We start from the raw sequence: 21,157 nt of genomic DNA on the forward strand, positions 1-21,157 counted from the left end.
GAGAAGAAGAAGAAGGAGAAGGAGTGGGAGAAGGAGTAGGTGCCATGTTGATACCAGCCGATGCCCTTGGCTGCTTGCCAGAATCAACAAAGTCATTTAGAGCTGCCTTACCAATTAACTTTTTAGCCTTCTTTTTAACTGACACGGGTTCTGCACAGTCCTCATCACTAGATGACTCTGGGACTGATCGAGAGCCACGGCGTTTTCTTTTTGATCTAGTTTTAATAACAAAACAAGCTCTGGACACCTTTCTCTCTCGCCGCAAAGAAATCAGGAGATACACGATAATTATCACCAGCAGCAGAATTATAGACATGAGATAAATCACCTTTGGATCCCAGGCATCACCTAAAGTTACTGTCTCCTCAGGCGGAATCTTAAATCCCTTTATCTCAATTGGGAGAGTGGTGGAGGTAACATTCCTGTATCTCACTGGCCATAGGAAATTAATACATTTTCCATACCATAATTTAACTCTATACATAACCCACATATAAATTGTCTGCACCAAATATTTACCCAGGTAATCCAAAATCAAACCCAAACAATATCTGTAAACCAGAGCCCCCAAAATTGAAAAGAACAATCACTCCACAAACCACAATACCTTCATGTTTGCTAATTCAGCTGGAAAACACTAAATCAATCAAATAATAAATTGAACTAATTATCTGCCGCACGTTGGGTACGCCAATAAAAAAAATGTGGTGGGTGGAAGGTAAGGCCAAGAAGCCTCCTCCCTTCCCCCTTGTAAAGTAAAAGGGAAAAAAAAAATTGAAGGGAAAGGAAAAAAAAAAACCTCACAAGCTGAATTAGCAAAGCAGTGGAGCTATATTTACAAAGCAACGTAGGGAATGCAGGGGATTATTTACAAATTTACAATATCTACAATATATACAAAGATATACAACAGAGTAACACAGAAATGAGAGTAAACCCCTCGGCAGAGAGGGGGGTTCCCCACCTCCTCTTTCCCCTCTTTCCCCCCTTTCCCCAGATTAGGTTAGGAGAGAGAGAGAGAGAGAAAGAAAGAAGTTAAAAGCAGTTTTGTGTTAATTGGAAAGGAATTAGTATACAGGCCTGGTATCTTATCGGCCTCAAGGCCGAAGCCTTGGCAGAAAGCCCAGGACAGAAAGCTGTTGCCTGAAGAAGAGGCAGAAGCAAGACTGACTGAGAAGTGCTGGAAATGTCCAGTATAGTCCCAGCTCAGAAGTGCTTCCTCCCACTCATCCAATGAAATTAGTTTAGACTATTCCTTCCGTTTACCAACTTCCGTCCACCATGTTCCCTTTCTTAAGGGGGCAACGTCAACCGGCCACAAATGGCAACTATGCCACCTTCCTGGGCAGCCTCTTCCAATGCCTCATCACTGTTTCAGTAAAGATATTTTTCCTAATATCCAACCTAAACTTCCCCTGGCCCAACTTAAGCCCATTTCCTCTAGTCCTATTGCTAGTTACCTGGGAGAAGTACTTATGAGTACTTATGGAGGGAAAGGTTCTGAAGGGTGAAAGTCAGTGTTGCCATAACTGGGGTTCTTACACCAGTTGCCCCAGATGGAGTTGGAAAAGCAACCTGTGCTCTCAGTAAGAATAAGACTTTGCTGCCTTGTAATGTCCTTATTTTTCTAGCAATAATAAAGTAGCTTTCCTGTCATCTGTGCCCAGTAAATGTAGGTTGATCTTCCATGTAAAAAGCATAACCAAATATTACTAAATATCACATGGCAAAGCTGATGTGAAGCATCAGGACATACTTTTGAAACAACCTCTTGTGAAATTTCCCCATCTTTCAGCCTGATAGCACTAAGATCTGCTCTGGTGCTCCAGAAACAGTGTTGATGTCTACAAAGTGACTGCGAGATTCATTTAGCACCTTGTCCAGATGCCTGCATCACTAAACCATGTATATGTTTATTCTCTAGAACATATATATGAAAAGAGAAACATTAATTGATTAGTCTTTTCTTGCCAGAATCAGTGACAGCCTCTGTGTGAGAATTCCTTGGATCACTGGACTCCAGTGTGAGAGGGGAGGTCAAGAATGGAGTGCGAAATCCCTGGTCTTTTGTGCCAAGGCTTCAATGATTTCCTCTGGAAGTGAAATCCATAACACAAACAAACCCTAACCTTATAAATGGCTGAATTGGGGGTAGTAGTGCCAGACGTCTGAGTCTTACAAGGAAGTGTTCCAGAGGATGTAGCATGTCCCGTTGTTTTTTCCTAGTGGTGATTAAGGAACAGCTGTTTTGTCAAGAGACCTGCGGAGAAAACTCTCAGGGCAGAGCAAGACATCAGGAGGCAAGAGCCCTTCTCAAACTGTATTTCACCATGTGGAGTGGCTGTACTGCTAAAGGCCAATCTTAACCTCTGGTCAGAGTTGGATGACCCAGAAGTCATGGCACGTTCATGGGAGGGTCTTTTGTCTTAGCTACCTCCTATGTTTTGCCATGCATTTTTCACTGGAACTACTTTAATGTCTTTTCCCTTTACACTGACCTAGCTGTGTGTACTTTTTTCTGGTTTTTCTAAGGAGAGTAGAAGGCAACATGTGAACAGTCTCTTCCAGCCTTCTGACACCTTGTGAAGGTCTCCTTTCTCTGAGATACGAACATTCTGCTGTCCTTGCTGAATTTTGAAGGCTTCAGCCTCCACAGGTAGGTTTGTTTGGTGCTGCTGAGCAATACACTTGGCTGTTTGTTAGAACACAGTAGAACATCTAAAAGAAAGTAGGTGTCTAAAACCTCTCCGTTCTTGTGTTAAATGAGGTTGTGAGAAGCCGTTTTGCTTCTTATTTTCATACTGAACTCTTAGGGTTGTGGCTTTGGCTTGTCAGCAGTTGCTCAAGCTGACCTGAGAGGTCAGTGAGGACTAGGACTGGAGCTCAGGAACAACAGGTACATGGCCTTGGGATGGCTTCCTTGGCTCTTCTCTTTGCGGAGTGCTCCCTACTCTCAGGGAGCAATCTGCTCCCTGGGGTAGTTTGTACCAGATGTATCTGACAAAGGTTTTGCCTGCAGCCTTTGTCACCTTTTGGACTTTGTTATTCTCTGGGCACTATCTAGATTGAAACTTTCCTGAAGGCATACAAACTGCTCTGAGATGCCAAGGAATTTGTCATCTAGGTCATTGCCTTTTAAATACTTAGTTGTGTTCTTTGCTTCAGAGCAAACTCACAGCTGTTTGTGCTTGCGCAAGCAGGATTGTTTTGCACATCTATCATTTCCATTTTAAGACATTTTAAGAAGTTGTGGAACCTGTGTTCTGTAGATGGAGATATAAATGCAAAGAAGTTGCTTAGTTTCCAGAAAGAAGGTGGCTGAATAGGCCATGAAGTATTGCTCAAGCAGGCAGACCTAGATGCAAGTTGTGGCACTCAGTAGCTGTCTTGAGGGCAACATTCTCAGGCTCCCCTCTGAGGTCCAGGGTAGACCAGAATACAGCATGAGTAGGTTGCTCCACACCATACTGTAGTACCTAAGAGTTTGGATGTGTTGTTTGGCTTTTAAGCTTGCAAGCCTGTAACACAGTGTATATTTGCTTACAGAAATACCTTTGTACTTTGAGCCTACAAACTTTTCAGGCCACCAACATCCTGCTTTCAATAACTTCCCACAGGAATTTCTAGCTGGTTATTTCTACTTTCTGTTTTGGCTGAGCAGAACAAAAACTAAAACGTGCAGCCAGGGCTGGTGTTGCCAAGCCTGGAGCATGGCAGAGCTGTGGCTGCAGTTGATTCTCCCAGGTGTGCTCTTAGTCTGCTGGAAAACAGAGGGGGAAAGCTTGACAGTAGCATAAAGTTGATTTTACCCTGCTCAAGCATTTCCTCTTGCAAAAGGAAATCCCATCCTGCTGCTGCAGGCAGCACTGTATTGCTTGGCCTTTGGCAGGGCAGATTGATGTGCAAACAGTGATTTTAGCTGGCAGAAGGTGAATGAATCCTCTTGGACTGTACCACTGTTTTCTCAGACCTGTAAATTGATTGGTGAGATCCAGTCTCCTGTAGATACCAGGTGATGTGGTTTAAAAAAAAATCATCTGAAGCTCTGGTGTCAGTCATTAGAAGATTCCTTCTCTGTTCTCATCCTGTCTCACACTATGTAAGCCTCTCTCTCTTGGAGAAGCAAACTTATTTGGCCATTCCTGAATGAGAGTCCCTTTCTCCCACAGACTGCTAGTGGCTCTTGATAGAAGTGCCTTCAGTTAAAGCCCAAAATGCAAGTGTCTAACTTTCCCAGAGAGTGAAAAATGATCTGTCAGCTGCATTTGTATGCTATTGCCATCTCAGCAGCTCTTGGGAGATAGCTCCTGGCAGCAACACATTTTATCTAGAGCCCTCATGGTGTTCATTAGCTGGGATACAACTTCACGGAACCACAGAATCACCTGTCACCTCCAGTTGTGGGGCAGTGTTGAAGCAAAGAGAACTCATACACTTAACTAAACCATGTCTGCACAGCTCAGAATGCAATGAATTGTAGGAGGAAGGGCTGGTTGCAAATGATTTTCAGTAGTGACTTTTACAAGAAGTGTTCAAACAAGGCAGCTGAGCTATCATACAGCAAACAGTAGAGAGATGAAATTTTCCTCTTGGCAGATGAAGAAAGAGTGGACAGGTGGAGTCATGCAGTCCTGAGGAGGACAAGACCGGGCTTGGAAACATTTTCCTTGAACAATATGAGCAGGAGTACGTGAAGCCTGAGTGGCCAGGACTCCTACAGCTTCTGTGGTGATAGGGGAGACTGGCTGTGGGCACAGAGAACAGCTTGACTTCCCTGCACCCAGACAGTGTGGCAACAGCCCAGCCTGTAAATCTCTGCTGCAGATGTCAACTTGAAAAGAAATTTGAGAACTAGCTAAGTGCTTGTGTTGCAACAAAGCAAATATTATAAGGAAAACACTTCCTGAATGGGGAGAGAAGGAGAGAAAATGGGGGGTTCTGGAGTGCCTTGTCTCAGTGAGTCAGAGCTGCTGCAGGCTGAGCCACAATCCAGGTTCACGGTTCTTTGTTATCAGCAGCCTGATGTGATCCTGTGGCTGCAAGAAAGGCTCCTTGTTGGTTCCATCTCTGGCCTTGGACTCTGGGTTTTCATGATTCGTCTCTAGAGGAAGGTGCTGGTGTAGGTGTTTTTGGCTGAATGCATTGCAAAGTGGAGTTTGGTGCCTAAATCCTGGCAGACTGTGAGGTGCTTACCTTAAAGGGTCTTAAGCCCCCTCTAAATATACCTGTATGTACATGTGTTTTAGGACAAGGTGGTCAGGGAAATACCAAACCTCTTCAAAACTATTTTGAGGGAAGTTGTATGGCTCAATTTCCAGGCTGCTTGGAGGATACAGTTTCAAAACTGTTAAGATAATTAGCTAATGTAAGGCAATATGTATCATTTAGTTTTTAAATCATTAAGTCACTGCTGGCAGTCAAAGCATTTAATAGCAAATCAATATTTCATCTGAGAAGCTGTTTCACAGCACACTGCACATCTCAAAATGCCACTGGAGTTTTTAAGACCAAGGCTTTCTTACAGGGAGGAATAACCCATTGAAACTTAATTTGTGTCACCATTAAGGTACATGTATGGGGATTATATACCAAGATGTTACCTTAAAGGACATCTTAGGAAAGGGTTAGAGGTTTGTGTCTCAGTCAGAAATCCTGGACATCACTTCTGCCATGCAGTGGGAATCCCTGGCTGAAGGGGAGGAGGGGGAAGAAGAAAGTAGAAAAGCCTGAGACAAAGCATCTAGAAATTTTGGAAAGAAAGCAGCAGCCTGGACTACAGCTAAGAGCAGGCAGGGCAGGGGGGAAAGCAGGTGCAAGAACTGTACTGGAGAGAGACATGGATTCAACAATTGAACTTTGTGCCTGTCTTTATTACATGGGGTCTGGACCAGGGCCAGCATGCCTGCTGGCAAAAGTTAGGGGAATTGAGTATTTGAGTTTGGTGGTGTTTGTTTGTTTTTAATTTAAAGGGAACAGCCCTCGTTTAAGGCCCTGAGCCTGGACCATGAGAAAGCAGTGGTAGAATGAGCCACCAGCATTGGGGTATTTGTCTAATACAGAAGCTGTGGTCAAGAACTGTGACTCCAGGAGCAAACCAAATCATCCACAGATTCACCTAAGGGGCAGCAGTTGTTTTGCAGCACTGTAATTAAGCTGAAGGCTGATCATTTATGCATGATATCTGGTAAACAAACCCCTGAAGTCATGTCTCTCTAGGCTTATAATCCAGCTTGTCAACCACAGGAGCTTTGTGTGTGGTGCTCAGGGAAAGCCAAGCACATAAATCTTTCCAGAATGTTGCTTTCTTCTTGGAGCACAATTTGCAAATGCAGTCAGCTTCTCTGGACCTTTTAGTCCCTGGATCATGTAATGAAAACAGGGTCAGAGTGTGAACACTGGGAGAACTGTGGACTGGGAGGAGGTGTTGCTCTTCTGAGATGTAGGACAAGGCTTGTGGCAGTATAGAGTTTGGGCTGCTGCTTGTGACCATCTGCAGATCTGCATAAAGAGGTTGTTGATGGTGGTGAGGGACGAGAAGAGGACCTTAGATGTGCCAAAAGGAATAGCCAAGGGAAGGAGAAGAGCTTATGGCTCTGTGAAGCTACCTAAGCATGTAAGGAGGAGGGAAAGAAGCGAGGTCAGCTGCTCTCCAGATCACTTTCCTATTATAACCTTGTACTGCACTGGCTGATAGTTAAAATAACTCTTGGTAGTTTGAGTTGCCCCCTTTCCACCCCAAAACAACCAGGGGGTGGAGGGGGTGGGGGGAAGAGCAGATGTTATCCTCATCTGTACCCTGTGTTTACAGGCTCTGAAATCTTTCTCTCCCCATTCACACAGTGGCAGCAGCAAAATTTACAATCAAATTGCTTATTTTAGGGGCATGCCAGACTGCAGCTTGTCACCATTGCTCCAATCTGTTTTCTACTCTATCTAGTCTGTGGAAAGCTGTCTGAAGGAAAATAACTTGAGTGCTTTGACTCATGGTCTCAGAGGAGGACCAGAAAAGTGACATGGTTTAGCACCTGACTAGAGTTAGATAATAGTTGGACTCGATGATCTTCAAGGCTTGTTCCAACTGAGATGATTCTATATCTGATTTTCCAAGAAAGAAGAGATTTTCTTATGTCCTATTTAGCAGAAGAGAAGTAAACAAGAATAGGTAGGGCCACCGCGGTGTTTTGTCAGGGAGAGATGAAAGCAATCATGGACCATGTCCTGGAGTTTAATTGCATTTTCTCTTTCATTGTCCTTGATCTGTATTTTTAAAGGGGAAATTTTAATAGCTACTTTTGGTATTAAGCAATACTACAGAGACTATATTTCACTGGAAGAGACCTTCAGGATCATCTGGTCTAGCCTTTGATTGTTCAGCTAAGTTATTTCCATTTCCTTTCACAGAAGGCTTTGGATCCTGTTTCAGGACCTTAGATGTGCCACTGGCTGTGGCCAAACTGCTCTGTCTATAGAGTGAGTGTGAGGGAATGTCTGCAAAGCTGGAAATGTTTTGCCTCACTGCTTCCTTTTTCCTTGATCTCAGAGCTGCTGTTGGTGATTAACGGTGCTGTAGCTGTGTCCTCAGACAAACCCAAATCCCTTTGACACTTGTTGAAGGGATGTTTGGGAAAGGGTGGCATTCTCCTGAAAATCCACCAAAACTCTTCTTAGATAAAAGGTTCACAATCACAGATATGGTTCCTGCTTGGCACCCCGGCAGGGCTTGGTGCTGTTCTAGGCATCTGCCTTTTAGAGGAAGTTCTGCTGGGCGATGCAGAGGCTTGTGGCATTGCCATGAGCAATGTTTGCTAATGTTGCTAATGTTTTTCCTGTAACAGAAGAGCTGGTTTTCATGGGTGAGGCCCAACCTGGTGTACTGTGTACAGTTCTGGGCTTCCCAGCTCAAGGACAGGGAACTGTTTGAGAGAGTACAGCAAAGGGCTTTGATGACAATGAGGGGACTAGAGCATTTCTTTCATGAAGAAAGGCTGAGGGACAAGGGCATTTTTAGTTAAGAGAAGACTGAAGGGCAATCCTATCAATGCTTGTAAATACTTGAAGGGTGGGTGTCAAGAACATGTGGCCAGTCTTTTTTCAGTGGTGTCCAGATAAGTACAAGAGGTAACAGGCACAACCTTGAACATAGGAAGTTCCATCTAAACATGAGGAGGAACTTATTTACTTTGAGGGTGGTAGAACAGTGGAACAGGCTGCCCAGAGAAGTGTTGGAGTCTCCATCTCTGGAGTAATTCAAAGCTTGCCTGGACACTGTCGTGTGCAGACTGCTCTGGCAGGAGGGTTGAGTTTAGATTATCTCCAGAGGTCCCTTCCAACCCCTATCATTCTCTGATCCTGTAATGAGGCTGAGGTCCTAAACTTTTATGGTTCAAACAGATTCCTTGTTCTATTATCTTACTGTACCAGATTAGTAGGGAAATCCCTCACAATGATCAAACTGGAAGTTTTGTAGATAAATGATATTTGGAAAACAAAACCAGTGGTAAAACTTATTGAGCTCAATGACATAATGGGGAAATCAATGTTTATGCTGAGACTTGAGATAAATCCCTGGGCCTTATTACTCTCCCAGTTTCCCAGAACAGGTTCTTCTGTGTTCATGGCATTTGCTTTTTACCTCATGTCTTTTGGCTCATTTCTCATCTTGAGTTTATGGATAAAGTTCTGACTAGAGTTAATGGTAATATTCTGGGCTGGTATTTCTGGATTAAAGACCCTTAATGGGAAGGTTGTGAGTTCGAGCCTGCAGTGGGCAGTAGTGTCCTCCTTACTCTAGTCATGAGGTCTGTGGTGACAGGTTGGACTCGATGATCTTTGAGGTCTCTTCCAACCTTAGTGATACTGAAAATGAAAACAGGATACTGAAATGAAAGGAAGATGGTTTCCTGGTGTCAGAATGGATCAAAGTAGAAGAGAAGAAAATTCATGTTGGGGGTTATCTCCCTTGGAAGTAAAAGTGAAGGCACTTTCAGGAGTACAGTTTGTAGGACTATTGCAGTATAAATGCAGTCTAATAAGGACCTTGATAAATCAAAACACAACTCTCTGTCCTTCATCTGCCAGGTTAGCTGTCTGTAAGTTGATTGGGCTTTGAACACAAAATTGTGTAAGAAACTTGAAAATTTTGCCTAAACCAGAAATTGGTGCATGTGCAGAAGCAGGCTGATGGTCAGCTGCTACAGGTACTCAGGAGGTTTTACAAGTGGCTTAGCAGGTACGTGGCATGTCGTCTGTGATCTTACTTCCAGAAGATCTCTTCTTGTGCAGCACAAGAGAAGAAGACTTTGTAGTCCACAAAGAAACATTAATTCCTAAAGCATGTTTTTGGGTGATTAAGAGCAGAAATTCCTCACTGAAGCCATAAATTGGTAGTTTTTGTGGTGTGTTTTTTGACTCCTTTTCCTCCCCTTTCCCCCCCCGCCTTTTTCCTCCTCTTTTTTTCTTTTGTCCTTTTTCTTTTTTTATTGTTAATTTTTTTTAAATCTTTTTTTCTTTCTTTTTTTTTTTTTTTTTTTTCTTTCCTCTTTCTTTTTTTCTTCCCCCCTATTCATCAGGTACTTAATTCATGTTCAAAGAATTTGGTGGAATATCTCTCTCTGTATAAAGTAAAATAAACTCAAACCAGTTCCTGGATACCGAAGTTCTTTGCCTGTTCCTTGAAAATTTCCATGCAGGCATTTGAGGAGTTGGATGGCACTCACAGGAAACACTGAAAATGCAAATAACAACAAGAAACAAAACATGAAAATGGGGCTAGAGGAACTGGGAAGAGGCTAGCTGGAAGCAGTTCTTGTGTGACTGTGTATTAAAAAGAAATTTGTACTCAGAAACTAAATTTCTGTGAAAGATTGATCAAGGCAAAAAAAAAATAACCCAGAATTCTGAGTCAGATTCTCAGAATATTTCTGTCTTCTGCACTGGCAGCTCATGCTAGAATCTGAACACAGCTGCTATTTAGTTGGGCTGGATTTGGGTGAAGAGTTTAGTGCTGTTAGCAATCCCTCAAATATTCAATCCTCCAGAGGTACAAAAAATCCCCAGCCTGCGTCTTAGCTGCTGTGTTCCTTGGCTGCAACTTGCTTTGTTGTGCTGTTGGTCACACGTTAAAGCAGTGCTGGCCAGCTACTCTCTGTGGGCCAGTGGGAAAGATGGGGAGTTTAGGATTAACCATCACTATCTCCCTAAAAAAATAATTTGCTTCTTGCCCAGTGAGTAAAAGGGTTTATCCTGAGGCCCTTGCAGCTGAGGGATGCTGAGGGACTGCTCTTGGTCAGAATAGCCAGAGGTTTGAGAAAGCTCGGAAGTGCTCTCGAGACAGCGCTGGTACAGGCACTCTTCTTCCAGTTCCCTTAAAGCTGGATCTGAGATGGGCAGCGGGGTGCAATAGTGTACCTGGCTGAAAACGTGTTCTTGAAACATTGGGGAATTCAGCTTGAAAATAGGGAGATGCAGTACATTTATTTTTCCTGCTGCTCTTTGAGACCACTTGCAACCTGGAAATGGGATCACAGATGAAAGAGGGAGAAGGAGGGTAGGTATGGATTGGCTTAAGGGCAAGAAAGCCATCATCTAATAGAGGTGCTATATGTTGCTGTATGTTCGACTAAGGCTGTCTATGGCAACAGCAGGAGCTCAAACCCACATCACTATTACAGCTCTGCCTGCTCCCAGCTAGAGGTGTTGAGTCAGAAGGGTGTTACCCAGGTGCTTTCTCCCTTATCTGGGTGTTGAAGTAAATCTTGTTTCATGCATGTAAATATTGTGCTGATGGTTGCTTTTAGTTTTGTTTTGAAATTATTGACTTTAAGGCTGTCCTGTCAGACCTGTCTTTCTTCTGTCTTGGCAAGTTATTTTTCAGTGAGGAATCCCAGGTTGTTTCATGTTACAGGGATATGTGGAATAACGCATTGATGGTTCAGTTTGGTGTGAGCTGAGCAACTCAACCCTGCCAGCAGCAGCCCGGGAGCGTCTACCAGGGGTCTTGAGAGCTCTGACCATACCCTATAATAAATGTACGTGTAATCCCACCCATGATTAAATTCTGGAGCCCTTCCAAACCATGTGTTCTGACCATGGCTAGAGCAGAGACAATGCTTAACCCTGTTTTGGATGGGCAAGGAGGGGATTATGCTGTCTCCAGGGTGTAGAGCAGAGCAGGCCCTGCCATTGCCTTGCAGCAAGCCTTGTTCCATTCACTTCCCCACAACTTCTTTCTCAGAAATTATTTTGACAGGAAGCATTTCTGAGGAAGTGCAGAAATGAAAGCCCTCTTCTGTAGACCAGACTTAAAAAGAGTGAAGTAGTTATTCAACTGTTCATTATGAAAATAGAAACCTACTTCCTCTATTTGTCCAGATCTTTTTGTGTTGGTATTGGGAACAGTGACAAGAAACATGACTCTTCCTGAACCTTAGCAGCAGGTTCCCAAGAAGGATTTTAGTTTGTCTTCTGGCTATGCCCTCGTTTTGAGATGAGGCTCCTCACTTTTTTTGTAGACCCACACACAGGAGCAGGTAGCTGGAAGGTGGCTGTGGTCCTGTGGAAGGCTGCTCTGGAGCAAGCTTCTGGCAGGACCTGTGAACCCACAGAAAGAGCAGTCCATACTGGAGCAGGTTTGCTCAAGTGAGCACATCCCTGACAGAGGAAACTCTGGAAGTCAGTCAGACTAAATGAGTGAGGGGAAGGCTGGGTGAGATACTTGTCCTGAAATCTGGGAAAATGAAAGACAATATGAAATCTTGCAGCTGCCATGATAATGCTGCTTTTGGGATGTTCTGGTGTGGTATCTGTGCAGAGCCCGACAGCTGGGACCTGCTGCTTTTCCCTGAGCCTGATTACTATAGGATGTGCTCCCAGCTGCAGCCTCCAAGCAGACACTGCAGGGGCAGAGAATGTTCCCTCTTCTCACCCTCCTCTTCATTAAGAATAGAGATCTTCCTGCTGAGCATCCAGATGTTTGCACAGATGCCCCAACAGTCATAAATAGGAAGGCAAACAACAGGTAGCTGTGCCCAGCCTCAGATAGTGCTTGAAAAATGAATACCTGCAGCCTTAAGCTCTAAAAGGCCATGACAAGGCCCTTGAGCATTATTTTACTCTGCTCTCCTTCTGATCCCAGCTGCTCATGCCAGGCAGCAGTTCAGTTGAGTAACAGAGGTGTTGCTGAAGTATGCATGCTTTGGAAGGTCCGGCTGAGCTCAGTGCTGTAGGCTGTCCTATGCTGTGACCTTGTGAGACAATTCACTAGCAAACCCAGGGGCAGATCACAAACCCAAACCGTTCACATCTCTGTGCAATACACAGACAGGGTCACTACACACATTACTCAAAAAGCAGGCTCCTGAGAGGTTTTATGGATGTGACTTTTGCCATGCTTTGCAGCTGTCGGCTCCTAATGGAGGAATGAGGACCTACCTTGTTTACATGACCCCGTGTGAGCCTGCTGCCCCGCAGTGCATGAGAAGCGAAAGTGAAAATCCAGCTGCTTTATAAAACGGGAGCTCAGCTCTGCCTTTTTCTCTAGGATCCAAGCAGCCTCTGCGTCTCCTGTGGAGGACTCTGGAGGAGGATCTGAATGAATTGGGAGCTGCCCAGGATGCTCAGGTGAATGGAGAAGAGGCACAACGCCTTCCTCAGATGTCAACAACCCTTGAGGTACTGTCATTTTCTTTAAGGAGTCTTACAGCTGGTCTTTTCTCTTACAAATTGTTGCCGTTTCCTCTATTTAAGTAAGTATTTTGAAACAGGCACTAAAAAAGCCTGTGGCAGAAAGGAAAGGATCACTGGTTTGTTTTCTCCATAAGGAGGAATGAGTATGACTTGAGTATATGATCTTGACAAATTACACTGCTCTTTGCCCCCCTGCCTACTAGTTTTCATGTAGTTCTGTACTGGTTTCACATTGCTTCTGTGCAGGAAAAAACCCAAAAGCTTCATTTTGGTGCATGTGTGAGCGACCACAGTGACGGTACATGAATCTAGCAGAGCTAGGAAAAGCAGGAGAGTTTCAGGTAGCGATTAGTATTCAAATCCTTATTAAAACAAACCAAAGACTTTGTTAGGGCTCTACAACTTTCTGTTCCTGGTTAAATCCATTTCTTCCTGCCACTGATCTCAGGGTGGCTGGTTCAAGAAGTCAGAACGATTTTCAGATGCCGTGGTGGTCTGATGCTCTGTGTGCTGTCAGTACTTGGTGGGGCGGGAGGAAGGTCTTGCGGGATTGTACAGGTGAGAAAAGTGGAAGCATTGGTCCCTCGTGTGGTTTGAAGTGGAAGTGGCTGAATCACAGCTTTGAGAGCAGTGCCAGTATCTCTAGGGCTTTACCCCTTCATGGGGTTATGGGAGCTTGGGGCACCGCCGAGGCACCCCAGATTTTAACCCCCAAGGACTTTTGGAAATGGTGTCTGATGGTCTCCTGTACCTGCTAGCAGCTGGAAAGGGCTTGCTCTGAGGGCTGTGTTACTCCTGTCTCATCTGCTTTTGGGACTCAGGGCCAGGGGGACTTGGTAGCTCTGAGATACCACAGATCACAAGAGAGGAGCAATTAGTAACTTCTGTTGAAGAACTAATGCTTAATGAGGAATTAATGCATAACCAATTTCCTAAAGGTACATCCAAAGCTTCCTGGGGATGAAGCAGTTTGTTTTCCAGAGCCATGCTAGTGAGGAAAGTTAGGTGAATTTTCCAGATATTTTTTTCTCTCCTTTGGAAAGTGAAACCTGTTTTACTAAAACATGGTTCACAAATTCATAATGGTTTCACTGTTGAAGAGTTTTCCAAAAAATAAATGCTTCTATGATTATTATTATTACATTATGTTCCCCATTCAGTTTGAACAGGTATTTCCCATAAGGTAGTCTAAATTAAAAATAAAATTCAAGCTGGCAGTAACTATTTCATCTTAGGTCAAGCAAAATGCTCATTTAGCACGACACATGTTCCTTGTCTAATTTTTTTGTGTGTTCTGAAAGTGACAGCAAGTCCAGATGCTTTTGCTGCATGTGCTATTGAGTGATGTGTGCAGGGCTGCTGCCCTGTGGAGCCTGGAAGATCTGGACATGGATCCTCCTGCCCAGCAGGCTCAGGAGGGATCTCCCTTTCCCTGTGTGTCTTCTATAGCCATGACTGACCCAGAGGGAAATGGGTGTAAGTCTGGCATTTGCAAAGGCCTTCTCAGACTGCAGCAGCAGCTGAGCAGGATGAGTATTTCCTTTCTGGCATTCCAGCTATCTTGGCTACCAGAAGCTTTGCACATTTGGCCTAGAAGTTGTGTTCTTTTTGACTGGATAAAGATAATAAGAAAGATAATGAAGATAAAGGATGTTAAATGCTGTGTCTGATGTCCAAACAGGGAGATGACCAAAGGAACAGCCTGGTAATTGTCCCCTGGGATTTTGGAGCATCTAAGAGAGCATCCATCACTGCTGGAGCTGAGCACCCAGGGCAGCCTGATGGACTCTCTCAAACTGATGCTGTCATGTTTTCTGCTTCTGACTGCTGGTCCCCATTCAAGTGAGTCTCCCTTTTTGGTCTTGTTGCTTTTCATTCCACATTCAGTAGCTAAAAATCTTTCAGCTGTTGTTAGAAAGCTCAGTTGTCTCCAGTTTTAACCACAAAAACCACTAAGATGAGAAATTAAGAAGGTGAAGGTTGATTAATTTGACTTATGGCAATCACCTAACTTAGGAAGGGTAACTTAGATCTGTCTGAAGTTAGATGAGGTGGATCCTCTCTCAAAGCATGGCTTGTTACCAGAGTAGTTGGAATGAGTAAAACCCCTTTGTCAGGTCTCAGCACCCAGTGCCAGTATAACTCGGCACTCCAGGCAAGATGCTGGTGTTTATTAACTTTGCTAGGAAACTGTTGCCTGCAGGAGTCCTGGCAGTGACCTGGGACACTGCAACCGGCTGTATGTAAGCTGGCAGGTCAGCTGTGACCTTCCTTTGTCCTGGACTCTGGATGTCTGCTGGAGGTACACTTGATGGGATTGTGCCAAGGAGTTTTGGAAGGAAAGAAAATAACAGTGGGTGATTTATCTGAGTCTGTCTGGGCAGAGGAACTCTTAGCTCAACAAAAGAAATGTCTTTCACCTCACTTCCCAAGCTGCCAGCTTCCTGGTGGCAGCAGTAGCGGAAATGTCTGATTTCTACACCCAAAGTTCTTTTGGGGAGTGGGCCCTGTACCATATAAAAATTGGCTATTGGCAAGCAATGTCTCCTAAACCATGACTTGATTTGTCCACTGGAATTGATCCTATTCTCTTGCCCTAAATGTCTGGGGAGAAAGCTGGTAGAAAATAATGTTCCTGTGTTTTCTCATAGATATTGCCATGCCCGGAGCCAGCGGTGCTGCGAGGACACAAGACTCTTCCACTGGTGAAACAAATGTGACGGTCTATCTCTGTAGGGACCCTGAGAGCAGTGTGTGTGATAAAGGGGCTTATGAAGGCTGTGAAAAAATTGATACCCAAAGTAACACATTTCGTTTGGAGCCCGGTGAAAGAAGCATCAGCCTGTGCTATCAGTACCCAGAGTACATTCCTGAAGGAATTATTGGCATTATCTGGCAAAATGCCAAGGGAATAGGAAAGTCATGTGGCACTGTGAATTCTGAAGGTATGCTCTACAGGGAGCCTGGCTATCAACATATGAAAAACATATAACTCATTATGAAACTCAACTGTTACCTGTTTGGGCAGTGAGAATAATGGGTAAACTAAGTGAGGTTAATGAGTAAACTAATTTGTCAAAATGAGTTTCTCTTGTAAAAGAAGTCATTCACAAAAAAAAATTACCTCATGTCAAATGCTGTTTAAACTGCAGTAGTATCTCCTGTTGTTCTGATTTATAAAGATACTTTGTTTGGGTTTGGTTGGGGGAGGGGGGAGATGTTCCTTTCTTTTGGGCAACAGCAATTCTCCGAGTCAAAATCTGTGCCAGTTTGCAATAGATGAATCCCACCTGCTTCAGTCTGCACATCCTGAAATCCAGGTCTAGCCTGGTCATTCTGTGTTACTGTTGTGTGTAATTCAGCAAATAACCTTTCCCTAAAACCTGCCAAAGTCAGAGGTAAAAATGCCTGCCAGTACATGTAGCAAGTGGCTCCGAGAAGGCAAAATGCCATGGTGGATCAGGTCGCACAGGTGTAATTTGGAGTCTGGACTAGATGATCTCCAGAGGTCCCTTCCAATCCCTGCTGTTCTATAATTCTATGAATTTAGTTGAACTCCATCTGAGTCAATGATATTGCACCAGTTAATATCCAGTTGAATAAATATTTGGCTTTGTCCTCCTGGCTGTAGACAGTTCTCTGAAAGCAGTGTTCATCATCCTTCTTGTTAGTCTTAGAGCCCCCTTGCTAATCTTATTGCTGACAGGAGAGAATAAGAAAAAAACCCTACCTATGCTTTTGTGCAGCTTCACAACTCCCCATGCATTTAATTTCTGACCACTGTAAACCATTTCTCTTCTGGTTTTGTGGTTACTACAAAAAAAATCAATATGCTGTTGCCACTGTGTAAAGCTTGGATGCCACAAAAACATCTCTAGTGAAAGCTGGGGACTGCTGTAGGTACAGATTCTTGTGTCCCTGGAGAGGGTAACAAGTGGTTGTGCTGAATGTGGGATGTACAGGGTTGAAGGGTTTTCAAGACTGTGGCCTTTACATTTCCCACCTCTCGGAAGAGAACAAAGTTACATAATGGCACAGGGGCTTGCAGGCTAGGTGGGAGATGCACTCTGGGGTTTCTCAGGTTTGTACAGCTGCTGGTCTTGTTCTTCTTCTTTGGTCCCTGTGGGTAAATGGAAGGTGCAAAACTGTGCCATTATTATTTGAATAGAAGGTAACTGCAAATAGGTAGTGATAAGCTTTTTGAAAGTGTTTTGATGTTCATAATTGCATGTGAAAACTATTTTACTGCCTTCAAAATTGAAGATTCCCATCACTGGCTCACAGAATATTTAATTACCTTTAGTGCAAAGAAAATGTCAATGATGACTGTTTGATTTGAACAGTTGGTGAATTAAATATGATGGTAGCAGTCTGCAACTTTTTGTTGTACATGAAGGATCTTCTTTTTTAACCTATTAACCGCTTCAATTTTTTTTTAACCCTTGGTTGATGATCCAATAAATGATCCATATGAAAACTTCTCTTTCAGCTTCCTCACAAAATGTAATGGATGACATCACTGAAACTTGCTGTGAAGCGGAGATCAACCCTAGAGAAGCCAATAGCCACCTGAAGTGCTACTTTAAAACAGCAGGTGGCAAAGACAGAAGATCAAGTGCTGGCATCACCGATGAGGGAAATCCAGGTAAATCTCTTCATGTGTGTTTACACTTTGCTATGAGAGAATTTTGCCCAGGCAGCTTGATGTGACAGAGCTTTACACAGAGTGAGGTCAGATGTCCTGGACTTGCAGATGCTGTAGCAGTCTTTAAATAAAATAGTCAAAATAGATTTCCTTAGTGGCCTTTAAACCTGTTATTAAGGATGGATTGCCTTGCTGTCCTGATTAAATCCTCAGTTCTGACACCATCCAGAATAATGCTGCCCTGACAAACATTCTTCCAGCTTTTATTTCCTACATATTGCATGTCTTGTTTTGGCAGGAAGAACTGGCTAAAATAGTGAGATCACTAAAAGACTGCACAGAGCTGTTGACCTCTTCTGTTTTCAGGATACAAGGTCTCATACCTCTTGGCTTTGGTTATGTCAGATAAGATGGGTATTCAAAGACATCCATTGTGGTTGGGAGTTAAGGATTAGCTTCAAGTGTTGTAGAGCCCATTTTAGGTGCTGATGTCTTCATTAAGATACCATAAGCGAGAGGCTTTTTGTTCCCTCATTCATGAGTTCCTTACCTTATTATCAGCTTTTGTGGACACACGGCAGAAGAACCAGGCCCAGTTCTTCCTAGCTGGTGCTTATGAGGCAGGTGCATTTCTTTACAAATCTGTTTGATTCACTTGGACTTTTTGTTTTCTTTTGCTCTGCAGAGATTCCTCAACCTGTCATTGATGAACAGAGCAGCAGCAGCAGTGTCATCATCCCCCCAGTACTGATAGTTATAGTGTGTGGGGCGGCCCTGGGATTGTATTGTGTTCAACGGAGGAGGAATGGTCGAGGTACAGTCTGACAATGTTGTGTTTCATGTGTGCCTTAGGGCCTGCACACACAGGATTTTCTTTCTGGACTTCATTTCATTAACATTGCTCCTGAGGCTGCTAAATGATACTGTGAAGGGGATGATGGGCTAACAGCTGGGATGCATTTGGTGCCATGGCATAGTCCCCAGTCAGCTGGTTTTACTGCTGTTCCCTCTTCCCTCACAGCACAGGAGTTGCAGTATTCTTAAAGTGAGATGATAATTATCTGGCTCTTACTTCAAAAATGGTTGTGCTATAACAGAGTATAGAAATTGGGATGCAACTGTGGTGAAGTATCAGCTGCCATCAGAACTGGTGGGGATTTGTGGAGAAAGCACAAGGACTGTGGAGCTGTTTGAGGCGGGTACATGTGAATGTTCTTATCAGAACCATATTTTGATACCTATTTCTACCCTGCATCAAGTCTGAGTCAATAGATTTTAGCCCCTGTAGGACTTTGCAGTGGTCCCAGTACTATGGTGATCATTTACACACTTCCAGCAGAACCCCCTTGACCCTGACATACAGCTTCCCCCTATATCCTGTAGCCAGCTTGGCTACAGGGTTTATGGGACCTTGTGTAATGCCAGAAGCTGAGACATCTCCTGGTCCATCCTTTAGAAACAAACATTAGTTGTTTCTTGTTCAGAGTCTAAGGCCTCCCGTGAGGTCCTGCCCTGTGGTGTGATGCTCAGGGAGGTTTCAGGCGTGTCCTGGAGCAAAGGCTGATGGGCTACTGCAAGCAGGGCAGGCTTTCTGGAGAGATACCATGAACTTGCTGGAGGATGAAGCTGTAATCCTTTTACTTTACAGGGCAAGATGTAATCCAGAAGTGGTTGCCCCAGGAACTTCACACTCCACATTTTCAGGCCTAAATACAAGGAATTGGCTCATTTTTTTCTCTGAAATCAACCTGTGCCTTTGATTGCTTTGCAGATATTTTTCTTTTCAATTGTGCAGTTGTTGGAAAAAATACACAGAGGCTCCAGACATACCTCACACCTGTTTGAGAAACATCTACAAATGACACAGCCAGGCCATTGTGCCAGCAGCATACTCCTCAGTGCTGCCATAGAGCCTTAGGCTGCACAAACAGAGCTCATTTTACACAAGACATCATCATGCATTCACCAAAGGCTGTGGTTGCCATGACTCTCCAGCTACATGAGCAACACAAGAAGCTCCCTGAATCTCCCATGTTCTGCTGGTGCTTTGCTGAAGATGGAAGTCGTTGCAAGATGAGTGACTGACTCAGCAGCACAGTTTTAAACCACCTCAATTCTCACAATGGGTTTAATGATTGAATCTCTCAGTTCATCTGAAATTCTTTGGAGAACTGTGGCAATGCCAGCGATGAGCAGTGTGAGCAATCTGGCAGTGCAGGCCTAGAGCCTGACGTGGTGGCGGGCCATGCTCAGCATAAATGCAGAGCCAACTAGCAGTGTAGCAAAACAGTGCTGTGCCTGCAGCATGTAACTAAAACAAGGCACTGGTAGCTATAAACATGGAAAGTTATCTTGGGACAACAGGACATGCTCCTGCATCAACAAACCTTGCGTGTCGTTAGTAGTTGGACCAATAATCTGTAATAGTGCGATGGGAACCAATGAAGCCATGCCAACGAGGCACCCCGAGTTTATATAAGTTGTAGAAGTTCCCTTGCTACGCACTTCTGCCTTTCCTGTCTCTTCTTCTTCTACACTTTACTTTACTGTGCTATACTTGCACTACGGGCCTGCTCCATAGGCCTGCAACACAGGAACAATAAAGGAACAATACTCGATCATATTGGTCAGCCGTATTGATTCCAATCTCCGTCGCCCCATAGAGAACGGTGCCTGTGCTCAGGAAGGATATGTTAAACCCTGAAGCAGATGCCCTCTGCGTGTCTTCCATTTTGTAATGTGGCAGCTTGCCCATAGGCCTTGATTTCTTTTTTATTTTTTTTTAAACTCCCTGGTGGTTTCTGTATCAAATAAAGCATTTTTGTACAGTTGGCTGGTTTGTTGAATTGGCCTTTTGAACACATCTGGTGTTGCCAGCACTTGCAGGTTCAGGGCACCTCCTCTGTTTTCTCTGCAAAGGTGGAGAGGAGGATCTCAGAAATGGCATTGGCCATTAGACTCTTTCCAGGCTGAATAGAAAGGTGAAATCCATTTCCCTGACAAATTGGCTTGTTAAACTGGCAGTTTCAGTGTAGGACACTTGCAGCAGTAACTCTGGTAGCTAGGGAAGCATGTCGATGTACCTGCTCTGTTTCCCTTTCAGAACTTCTGCAGCTGAAGACAGCTTTGGGTATCCTGCGTGCAGAGAGTATGAGATGAATGTCACCATTTCAGGGATCCCCATTTGGTAGCTAGCAGGTTTAATGAGGTGCAGGTTTAATTTCCACTCTTTAACACCAGCTGGGGCCAGAGAGCTGGACATATTTTGAGAACTGTCACTCTGCCCAGTGACAGTTGCTGAGCTAAAGTATTTTCAAGACACAACTCACAGGCCAATCTTTATGGCTCACTGAAGCACACTTTCCATTACATCTCTTCTTTCTACTGATGATTATGCAGGCTGTGATATTCAGAAGCATCACTTACCGACCATTTCACTTTGCTCTTCCTGATCCATGTTGTGCTGGTAGACAGCAACTGTAGTGTGTTGTTTTGCAATATATAAATTGGCAATTATTTGCTTAATACATTAAAAAATGACTGAGAGTGGTAAGGTCTTTGCCTCACCAGCTGCTCTAATTTCATAGCTGCAATTCCATTTCAATGATTTAGTAATTTTTAATTTGTGTTATACTCATCCCAATAAAATGTCAACTCAAAAACTGGCTCTTCATTGGTAACCCTGTGTTGATCATATCATTATCTGGTATGATTCACAAAGTGTCACTGTGACTTGATTCCCAAACTCTCAATCCAGTATTATTGTCCTGATTGTTCCTTATTAAATATTGCAAAAGCAAAGACAGGGAGTAAGAGAGGTCTCCTGGC

General features: G+C 43.9%; 1 protein-coding gene across 1 annotated transcript; it reads left to right on the top strand.

The window, feature by feature from the left end:
• Window positions 1-2,515: 2,515 nt before the first annotated feature.
• Window positions 2,516-20,162, top strand: LOC137447663 (uncharacterized). Its single transcript, XM_068151417.1, has 7 exons — window positions 2,516-2,656; window positions 12,539-12,669; window positions 14,366-14,526; window positions 15,336-15,629; window positions 17,174-17,329; window positions 18,015-18,143; window positions 18,978-20,162. The coding sequence occupies exons 3-7, from the start codon at window positions 14,466-14,468 to the stop codon at window positions 19,037-19,039; spliced, it is 702 nt and encodes a 233-aa protein (XP_068007518.1). The 5' UTR covers window positions 2,516-2,656; window positions 12,539-12,669; window positions 14,366-14,465; the 3' UTR covers window positions 19,040-20,162.
• Window positions 20,163-21,157: the final 995 nt, after the last annotated feature.

The sequence above is a fragment of the Melanerpes formicivorus genome, unplaced genomic scaffold (assembly GCF_026170545.1).
Source record: "Melanerpes formicivorus ecotype bairdi unplaced genomic scaffold, bMelFor1.0.p_v2 SCAF_21, whole genome shotgun sequence".
Taxonomy (NCBI): Eukaryota; Metazoa; Chordata; class Aves; order Piciformes; family Picidae; genus Melanerpes; species Melanerpes formicivorus.

Bases quoted from the DNA above. Each gene is read 5' to 3' on its own strand.
- LOC137447663 (XM_068151417.1), top strand. From the start codon at position 14,466: ATGGACTCTCTCAAACTGATGCTGTCATGTTTTCTGCTTCTGACTGCT. The intron at 14,527-15,335 runs GTGAGTCTCCCT...GTTTTCTCATAG, and splicing joins GACTGCTGGTCCCCATTCAA to ATATTGCCATGCCCGGAGCC. The intron at 18,144-18,977 runs GTACAGTCTGAC...TTTACTTTACAG, and splicing joins ACGGAGGAGGAATGGTCGAG to GGCAAGATGTAATCCAGAAG.